Source organism: Nicotiana attenuata, chromosome 8 (assembly GCF_001879085.1).
Source record: "Nicotiana attenuata strain UT chromosome 8, NIATTr2, whole genome shotgun sequence".
NCBI lineage: Eukaryota > Viridiplantae > Streptophyta > Magnoliopsida > Solanales > Solanaceae > Nicotiana > Nicotiana attenuata.
In genome coordinates, this window is record NC_031996.1 from 27,926,257 (window position 1) to 27,936,321 (window position 10,065).

A 10,065-nucleotide genomic window follows, 5' to 3' on the forward strand; every position below is an offset into this window, starting at 1 on the left:
TGGTCGTAAAACCATAGCTACACATATAACAATTGGCTAGAAACTTTTCCTAGTTAGATCAAATCATCTTATGTAAATTGAAGGTCTGTAGTATAATCCTGCATAAAAGCTTCATGTGATAAATAATTATCAAATGATAAAAATGAGAATAAAAAGACATAGTGCCAACTTTGATGAGTTTTCAGAGACAGAATTGTAAAGCAGAATAAATTTTCTTTACCAAATTTTCTGAACCAACGTTAGGCAGAGAACACTTCACAAGTGTGTGAAACAAATCATTTGAACCGACGCAGAGTCTTCTCTACAAAAAACCAATTAGTTATTTCATAACTCTTTGTAATAAAGTGAATGTACACTTAAATTCCTTAAGATTGTTGGTAGTCTGTGTTCAGAATCAGAAAATCAGAGGAAAAAGAAATGTTAGTTCAATAAACAAATTGTAAAATAATTTTGAGCCCATAAGTTGCTTCTGTGTCCTTAAGGAATTTAATCCCCTCACTGTTGCCCAAGGTTGTGGATTATTTCCTCCCAGGATAAAACGGAAAAGCTATTATGTAATGGTGGCAATTAAAATTACAGAACTTTAGCGAACTCAACAAACAGAGCAAATCACACTTCACACTTTATATATTTGGAAAAATAATGCAATAATGTTAAAAAGAGATGGGAATTTTCAGATTTTTCTGTGTATAAAAATTGAGGTTAAGCCTCTAAATTTATTGACAATAAAAGGGTGAGAGGAAGAGGTGCAACCCAAAAGATGTCTCTTCCAATTTCCATTCACCCCTTTTAAAGAAAATCCCAACAAAATGGAGAATCAACCAACCGAGATCGACTCATATATGCAAATTATCGTATGAGGACAAATGGTAAGCTGGAGTAAAGGCCACATACAATCTGGCATATGCATAATATTTCATAAGCGGTGTCATAATTTGAAGAAGTGAACTAATGAACAAATGACGAAGCGGTGTCCAGCGACACTGCATGCAACAAGGTACGCCGGTGCATATGCACGGTCTAAGAACCAAGTCAATTAGGCAGCCAATTGAGTGAGAAAATGGTTGTACGTACTCTAAACATCTAAGGTACCCAGATCACCAAATGTATAGAGATCAAAGCAAGCGAATTGGCTAAAAGATGACAAGTATGAGCTTTCTGCAATTTTGATGAAAACAAAAGATTTAAAAGAAATTGGCGTCGCCCGGACGAACCGGAGACCTTCAGTGTGTTAGACTGACGTGATAACCAACTACACCACGACACCTTGTTGTACCTGTTTCACATAAATCAATAATATTTAGTAAATTGTAAATTACATTAAAATAAGAGCTCTTTAGCAGCTTGATTATCAAAAATAGCGAAAGCTTAGTTGTCAAAGTTGACAAACTATTAACCCTTAATCCAAATTGACTATTTTCAGCTGCTCCTCTTTTCTCCATTCCTCTCTCTTCTACGCTCTTTAATCACAATCTTCCCGTTAAAATTTTTCCCTAAATTTACCATTGTCAATCCCCAAATCTTTATCAACAGATTAGGGTTTCGGTATAGGGCGTTGAGGTTTAGGGTTTGAATTTTTTTTCTTGCCCTAATTAGTCTAGCTATATGCGTTTCAATACTGGGTTCTTGTTTTTGTGGTTAATTACTTGAATTTTGCAAATGGGAGTTCTCAATTTTGCTTTGATTTCCCTTAAAGTTGAGTTCTTTGAACGCCAATTCCGATTTGGAAGGGTTATTGATTCTTATTCAGTTGCCTGTGAAGCATTCTCTGAACCTTTTCTTTGATTTTACCCGATTTTAATCTTTTATAGGATTTGGGTGTTTCAATATTTTTGGGGTTTTTTTTTTCGGTGGAGAGATGAATTCTTCTACACCATGGATTTACATGTCAAAATTGAAAGGTAAATTTGATGAGCCTGAGGTTGTTGAAGTATCCCCTGACAAGCGATACATTCGGGTACTTATGTCTTTCTCTTTCTGGTGTCTCTATTTTTGTAAACTTACTATTTTTAGGATTATTTGATTAAATCAACTGACTCCTGCTTGTTGTACTTTGTTCCTTTAGTTCATCTTAGTTTAAGTTATGTACACCGTCGTTGTAAAATATTATTACACAGGTACATCCAAAGAATATCTGTAGGTAAGTCTCCTTAAAATGTGAGGCTTATAATCTTGAAAATAAGACAGGTTACCTGCTACAATAGTGTATATAACTTAAACTCTTGATTTGAACGTGAGGCTTGTTAAAATGGCTTACACCATACCGAGGGTGAGTTTATATGCTTCTGCTTGCATTTCGGCAAAGAGCTGTTGTATCTTTTGATGCCTAGTTGAACTAAAGTGGGGCTTGCTATTGAAACAAATTGTAATGTAGGTAGGAATTTAGTTGGGTTTTCATTTACTATGATTATATTTTGCTCTTTTGCATTATCTATACATTTTGTTGAGAAATGGAGTGTGCTCGGTTATTATGGGATATTTTTTTCATTCTGTTTCGTTTATGTAATATTGCGGGTTTTGGTGGTATTGTCACCTTCTCTTTGTTTTTCTTCCTCCAGTATAATGAAATCTTGGGACGTGGAGCATTTAAGACTGTGTATGGCTCCTAGACCCATCTCCTGTTATTTTTCTTGCACTTTAATTATGTTAAGATGTAGTTGGTCATTCTTCGTTCACAATACTTTAGTGTTTAATTTTCACATGTTTTATGTGTAGCTATAAGGCATTTGATGAAATCGATGGAATAGAAGTTGCTTGGAATCAAATTTGCATAGATGATGCTTTGCAGTCACCAGAATATTTGGAGAGGATATATTCTGAGGTTCATTTGTTGAGAATGTTGAAGCATGAAAACATTATAAAGCTATATGCTTCATGGGTGGACGATGTGAACAAAAGTATTAATATGATCACTGAATTATTTAGTTCAGGAAGCTTAAGGCAGTGAGTCCAATGTTTCTTGCATATTGCTCCTTCTTATTAACAATGCAACTTCCAAACTTTCTTATTCATATGTCATTTGCTTTCTATGGCTATTAGATATCGGAGAAAGCACAAGACTGTTGACACGAGGGCTGTTAAAAAATGGGCTAGACAAATTCTCCGAGGTTTACATTATCTCCATAGTCACAATCCACCAGTTATACATAGAGACTTGAAATGTGATAATATATTCATCAATGGAAACCATGGAGAAGTTAAACTTGGAGATCTTGGATTGGCAACAATCATGGAGCAGCCTACAGCTCGAAGTGTTATTGGTAGTTATTTAACTTGGACTTGCTGCCTTTGGTTCTATCAAAACTGATATATTAACCCCTATTACCATATTTTCTTGTGTTTTCTTTTTTTCAGGTACCCCTGAATTTATGGCACCAGAGCTATATGATGAAGAATATAATGAACTTGTCGACCTATATTCTTTTGGCATGTGCATCTTGGAGCTAATCACATGTGAATATCCATATAATGAGTGTAGAAATCAAGCACAAATTTACAAAAAAGTCACGTCGGTGAGCTCCACTTATCCTAAGCTTTACAACTATTATTTTGTTCAACTCTAAAATAATTGCAATTGCTTAGGAAAATGTTTGATTTCAGGGCATAAAGCCAGCATCATTAGCGAAAGTAACAGATCCTCATGTAAAGCAATTTGTGGAGAAATGTTTGGCCCCAGTATCTGTAAGATTGAGTGCAGCTGAACTTTTGGAAGACCCATTTCTTTCATCTGAAAGCTTGAAAAAACCCCTATGTGATCCTTTGCAGCACTCAAATTTTGTGCCTGAAGCTCAGAGTTTGCCAAAGTCGTATTCTTTTTCCATGGACATAGACCTTTCACAGAAGAAGTTACAAAGTGACATGTCCATAGAAAGCAAGAATGGATGTCCTCAGTTTTCTAATCTAGACTTTGTGAGAAGTAATGGGAGAAACGAATTTAGATTACAAGGTGACAAGCATGATGACCAATCAATTGCCTTTTCACTGCGAATTGCTCAATCGACTGGTATGTAATCATGCTAAAAGAATATACATGGAGTATTTGTTGGCAAATGTTTGACTCTTTTCTTTGTTTTTAACAGGTCGGATTAGGCATGTGCAGTTTGTATTTTATCTTGATGTTGACACTGTGATGTCAATAGCTAGTGAGATGGCAGAGGAGCTTGCGCTGTCAAACGACGATGTGGCAACAATTGCTGAATTGATTGACGGCTTCATTCTCAAACTCTCGACAAGCCAGAAATATTCTTTTGGGAGTTCCGGTGCAGTGAATAACTCATCCAATGATTCAACTGTGATTAACAGTAATCCAATCTCTGCAAGTTTTGTTCAGAATTATGAATTGAAAGGTGCTCATAACCAGTTTCATGTCCTTTCTCAGACTCCTGGAATAGAGGATCACGTTATTGGAGAACTAGGCGCTACATCTTTGAATCAAAGGGGAACATCAGATTCAGATGTTGAGTATAACAACCTTTTAAGATTGCTTGGCAATGAGTTAGAATGCATCAAGGGTCCCAAGATCCATGTTCCAAGCTACAATGTGGGTAGTATTGGTGATGTTGTAATGAGTGATTGTACCAAAAATTCAGGGATATCCTTTGATAGCTCGCGGAATCTCATATCTAATGATTTGAGCTCTAACCTCTCTTCCATCTCTCTCATCGAAGGAGCAAATGACAAGAATCAATTGCAGGATCTCAAGTTGGAACTTGATGCCATCAATATGCAGTATCAGCAATCTTGCCGTGAACTCTTGAGAATGAGAGTGGAGGCAATTGAAAATGCCAGAAAGAAGTGGACAAGTAAAAAGAAAATATGTACATAGCTTGTTTCTTGCTACTCCGCAAATCTTTGACCTAGCAAGAGAAGTTCCATTTTATTTTTAGGGAAATTGTTTATTCTCTTTTCTTAGTTTTACCTTTTTTTTTTAAAAAAAAAAAACTATCCAGCGGTGTTAATGAAATGAAATTTTTTGTATACTTGCTCCCAAGTAAGCTTCTGCAAGCTTGGTGCTTGCTTTTGACTTATGAGTTGCTCATCTGGAATTTAGTGCCTTTAACTTCTTGGTTACTGTTATCTTATGCACTGCAACGTTAATTTTCTTACATGTAGCTCTTACTATTTTAGTGTTATTTCCTCTTCTTAAGATATTAGAGATTGAAGCCTAAGACACTATTAAGTCAGGAGCAGAGACACATGCATGAGAAGGAAATTGTGTTTATTTAGTTTTGAAGGGGAGGCTTAGCGTAGTTAGTAAAGTGTTGCCATATGACCAGAGGTCACTAGTTCGTGCCGTGGAAACATGCTGTTGCAGAAATGCAAGGTAAGGTTGCGTACAATAAATCATTATGGTCCGGCCCTTCCCCGGACCCCGCGCATAGCAAGAGCTTAGCCCTTTATTAAGTTTTGTTAATTTACCAGTGTATATACAAGCTTTTCTTTCAGGGAAGATAAATTATTGAAGTAGCAGCAAGCTGTAGATGAATCACCTACTTTGCATCATCTGAGATGGTATCAGGCACATCACTAAACTGATAATGAACATCTTATGCCAAAGGAATTAATCATGTCACAATCTTAATATTTGCAGTTTTAGACATATTTAAATAAATAAGAAAGACCATATCAACACAAATAAGAATTCAAGGATTGGTTAAGGCAAACTACTTGAGTTTCTTCCTCAATGCTGGTTAAGTGGCTTCCCTTTGCGATTGCATTATGTTACTCAACCTTCTCTCCAACATCATTGAACCCTCAAAACACGATGAATTCCAAAAGTAGCAAAAATTTCAGGCATTCCAATTTCAATGATGCATTTCAAAACCAGTAAAAAGGGCAGTCCGGTGCACTAAGCTCCTGCTATGCGCAGTGTCCGGGGAAGGGCCGGACCACAATGGTCTATTGTACGCAGCCTTACCCTGCATTTCAACAAGAGTGTAATAAAAGCTTTCTTAGGCAGTTCTAAAACACCTTCATAGTTGTATCTTTATACTTTGAAGTTCTATAGCAGTTCTTTACTTTCTATTTTCTCTATGTTTTAGTTTCAAAACTAGGAGAAGACTCTTATGTACTTTTGCTTGCAGGACAACTGACCATGTTTACATTGAGATTTCTCATGACAAAATACAGTTATGATCGCGCAAAAGCAGGCCCTGGACCTTTTGCAATAACTCAGCCGTCATTTGCTCAACGAAACCAAGTAAAGAAAATATGATATATATAGTCAAACCTCTCTATAACAGCCTTGTTTGTTCCGAATATTTTTGGATGTTATAGCGAAGTGCTGTTATAGAGAGCATATATTATAACATAACATGAAAATTGGTTCCAGAAAAGCTTGACTTTTATAGTGAAGTGTCGTTTTATAAGGATGTTGTTATAGAGATGTCTCACTGTACACACACAAGAAATAGAAGCTGAGATCAGGCTATTGGCAGCAATGAATTGACCTTTTGAATTGCTCAGAGTTGATATAACAAAATGAGCATGAATCATCCACACACTTTGACATAGCATGACGGACTACAATTTTCTTTGACAATCTTCGACTTCTCGAGTATGAATTTGCCTTCCTTGTATTTCTGTGTCTCCTCATAAGCTTGTTCGTATTTCCAACCCAGCGCCTCGCGGCAGTCAGAGCAATAGACATCAGCAACTGTATGGAGACCAGTCATGAGTTGTCTATCCTCTTTGAGCCCAACAACAACGTTCATCGCATGAGAGAACAAAAATGCTCGACCATTTCTTCCCTAAATGTCAAATTAGACAACATATTAGCGGAAACACTTGAGAAAAAAAAATGTAACTCAACTTTTGAAACATCGTATAGCCTCACTCATTCTGTGGCACAGGTGACAACATTCTTTTTTCTTAATCAGGTAAAACACAAAGGGCAATCCGGTGCACTAAGCTCCTGCTATGCGCGAGGTCCGGGAAAGGGCCGGACCACAAGGGTCTATTGTATACAGTCTTATCCTGCATTTCTGCAAGAGGCTATTTTCACGGCTCGAACCCGTGACCTCCTGGTCAAATGGTAGTAACTTTGCCAGTTATGCCAAGGCGCCTCTTCAAATTAGACAGGCGACAACATTCTTATATGCAACAAGATCATCGATTTTATCAGAAATATACAAAAGGAATTAGGCGAGACAACATAATTTTATGTTCTATTACTATCTGTTTGAACATAGTATACACTAGCATTGGCTATTAAACTGACTATAGCAAAGAACAAAGACCATAAAACAATTTAACCTTAGAATAGTGCATTACAAATAATACAATTTAACCTTTTAATCTTTATAGGCTTCGGGGAGGGCTTCGGGGAGGCGAACTGAAACATCTTAGTAGCTAAAGGAAGGGACGAGCTACTTTCCTTTTTAGTCTGTTCCAAAATAAATGACACATTTCTAAATTTGGAAATAATCCAACTTTAAACTCTTTATTTTACCCATTTTACCCATTTTACCTTAACAAGAAACTTTTATAACCACACAAATGTCATGGCCCCACAAAGCTTTTACTCCCTGAGCTTTTAATACCAAAAGTTTCAAAACTCTTTTTTTTCTTCCTCAAACTCTGTGATGAGTCAAATTATCTCATCTAACTTGAAACGGAGGGAGTATTTGATTAGAATAGGTGTAGCATTCAAAACCCCAAATAGTAATCCCGTGGCAAACGGGCGGGTCGGGTCGGTTATGGTTCGAGTCGAAAACGTCTAATGAAAAAAGGGATAAATTATCTGACCCATCCCATATTTAGAGCTGTCAATATGGGCTTGGCCCGTCGGGCCAGCCCAGCCCAGCCCATGATTTAGCAGGGCTGGGCTAAAATATTTGGAGCCCGTTTAAAAATGAGGCTTTTAGGCCCGACCCGAGTAAGCCCGTGGCCCGTGAGGCTTGATTGAGGCTGGGCCGGGCCGGCCGTGGACCTAATAAAATATTAATTTAAAATATATAAAAAATAAAAAGTATATTGCCTTTAGAGATGGAAAGTCAGAATTGGATCTTCACTAAGAGGAACCAAAACTTGATCTTGAGAAGTTTCAAGAGATGGATGTTGTCATGTATTGGAAGGACCATTCTAGAAAATATCCCGATCTTTCAATGAAGGTGCGTGATGTACTTAGTAATCTTATTACCATTGTAGCATCGGAATTAACATTTAGCATTGGTGGCGTGTTCTTACAAAGTACAGAAGTTGCATTTATTATAAAAATGTCAAAACACTTGTTACTACTCGAAATTGGCTGCACAGGTTTTCCAAAACTCAAACTTGTAACATTTTTTTATGTGAATTTAAATATTATTAATTTTTAAAATTTAATTATTTTTAATATTTAACTAATTAATATTGCATATGAATTGTAGATGAAAGTAAAGATGTTAAGACAACCTTGTCACAAGCGGATTCAAATGTGTTTGATGAAGATGATGTGTTGGATATCTCATAAGCATCATGAACGTTCTCTTCAATAGTTTGTTTTAAATTTTGACTTTTAGTGAATGAAATATAGTCTTGTCTTTTACTTTTTTTAGTATTTATTGCGATATATAGGAACAATATAAAAAGTTAATAAGTTTTGCGAATTTTTTCCAACAAGATGTTTTTTAACTTTAAATAATTATCTTTTTTTAGGTTAGAACTTAAAGAAAAAATATAAAATTATATTTTTAAAAATGATGGGCCGGCCCGTGGGGGCCCGCGGCCCACATAGGGCTGGGGTGGGCTGACCATTATAAGGCCTATCAAAATGGTGGGCTAGCCCAGCCCAGCCCGTCAATTGCTAAAGCCCACGTGGGCTGGGCTGGGCTAGCCCACCCGACCCATATTGGCAGCTCTACCCATATTTAATACGGATAAAAAACGGGTTGACCGGCGGATAATATGAGTAACTATATTATTCATGATTTCTTGAATATGATCACTTTTGGGAGAATTCATAGTGCCCAAGCTTGAGGATTCCCCAATTTGATTAAAAAGTTCATTATACAACCCACTTTTTAGTGGATAATATGAGTGATTAACTATTTTCTTTTAACTATTTTGCCACCACTAATTCGAAGGAAAAAGAAATAAAGAGCAAAAGTTACTCACTTGAAATGTTTTAGAAATAACATCATCGTGTAGCGCAACTTCATTCCTACAATTGCAGCAACTATATAATCTTGGACCAATCACTTCAGCCATTTATAATCAGGATCAAAACAGAGAGTCCAAGTAAGCTATATCCTGAGATCATAGTAAAACAGCATTTTCATCTACCAAAACTGAATAATCACACAATTATAAAGTAAAAACAATGAATAAAGCTTCTTTGCAGATATGTTAAGGGGAAAAGCTTGTACCTTTATTACCAAGAGCCTAAAATCTTTATAATAGTTTCCTCAATTGGGTTGTTTTCTCTTTCTTTTTAATAATCGTGAGGTGCGGACCAGCTCAATGCATGTCGATACCTAATACCTCTCACCAGCACAGCACAAGTACCTGTTTATTGGAAAATTGCTTGCAATCTGAACATGAGGGGTTGTGGGAGGGAGGGTGGGGGTGGGGGTATTGTGGGTTTTGATCAGAGAAGATGACAAGTTGAAGTGGAGTTAATCAGGATAAAGTGACATCATTTTTTGGGCATAGTATTACACTTTCTTTTTCTGAATGTGCAGGTTACACGTATAGGCCAAAAATTAGTACATTGCATAACAAAAGGCCAAAAATGATACATTGCGTAGGCTATATAAGAGAAATTACGACAAGGATGAAGCACCGTTCAAGATCGTAAAAATAGCACGGGCTAGTCAGTTTTTGGACTGGTTATCGAAAAATAGCCAGCGTTTTTAAATTTATTGAAAAATAGCACTATTTTGCTGTAACACGGAAAGTTCTAGCATAATATACTGGAGATTGGTGTACCTGTGTATGAACTTCCAGCATATTATGCTGGAACTCCAACATGCGGAAAGTTCCAGCATAATATACTGGAGATTGGTGTACCTGCATATGAACTTCCAGCATATTATGCTGGAACTCCAACATGCGGAAAGTTCCAGGATAATATACTGGAGATTG

The 10,065-nt window shown here is 36.6% G+C and overlaps 2 protein-coding genes across 3 annotated transcripts; one reads left to right on the forward strand and one right to left on the reverse strand.

Moving 5' to 3' along the window:
• Positions 1,343-5,070, forward strand: LOC109231127 (probable serine/threonine-protein kinase WNK10). 2 transcript variants are annotated; one of them, XM_019396688.1, is made up of 7 exons: positions 1,343-1,957; positions 2,559-2,596; positions 2,716-2,943; positions 3,040-3,260; positions 3,355-3,512; positions 3,601-4,003; positions 4,080-5,070. In XM_019396688.1, the coding sequence occupies exons 1-7, from the start codon at positions 1,859-1,861 to the stop codon at positions 4,823-4,825; spliced, it is 1,893 nt and encodes a 630-aa protein (XP_019252233.1). In that variant the 5' UTR covers positions 1,343-1,858; the 3' UTR covers positions 4,826-5,070. The 2 variants fall into 2 exon arrangements, with proteins under 2 accessions (XP_019252233.1, XP_019252234.1); XM_019396689.1 differs by lacking the exon at positions 2,559-2,596.
• Positions 6,333-9,538, reverse strand: LOC109231824 (protein yippee-like At4g27745). The gene is made up of 3 exons (XM_019397456.1): positions 9,348-9,538; positions 9,097-9,231; positions 6,333-6,749 (listed from the first exon to the last, which is right to left on the reverse strand). The coding sequence occupies exons 2-3, from the start codon at positions 9,187-9,189 to the stop codon at positions 6,492-6,494; spliced, it is 351 nt and encodes a 116-aa protein (XP_019253001.1). The 5' UTR covers positions 9,190-9,231; positions 9,348-9,538; the 3' UTR covers positions 6,333-6,491.

What these genes read in the sequence shown, in the direction of transcription:
- LOC109231127 (XM_019396688.1), top strand. Translation starts at nt 1,859, where the DNA reads ATGAATTCTTCTACACCATGGATTTACATGTCAAAATTGAAAGGTAAA. An exon ending in AGTTCAGGAAGCTTAAGGCA is followed by an intron (nt 2,944 to 3,039) that starts GTGAGTCCAATG and finishes TATGGCTATTAG; the next exon opens with ATATCGGAGAAAGCACAAGA. An exon ending in TACAGCTCGAAGTGTTATTG is followed by an intron (nt 3,261 to 3,354) that starts GTAGTTATTTAA and finishes TCTTTTTTTCAG; the next exon opens with GTACCCCTGAATTTATGGCA.
- LOC109231824 (XM_019397456.1), bottom strand. Translation starts at nt 9,189, where the DNA reads ATGGCTGAAGTGATTGGTCCAAGATTATATAGTTGCTGCAATTGTAGG. An exon ending in TTATTTCTAAAACATTTCAA is followed by an intron (nt 6,750 to 9,096) that starts GTGAGTAACTTT and finishes TTTGACATTTAG; the next exon opens with GGAAGAAATGGTCGAGCATT.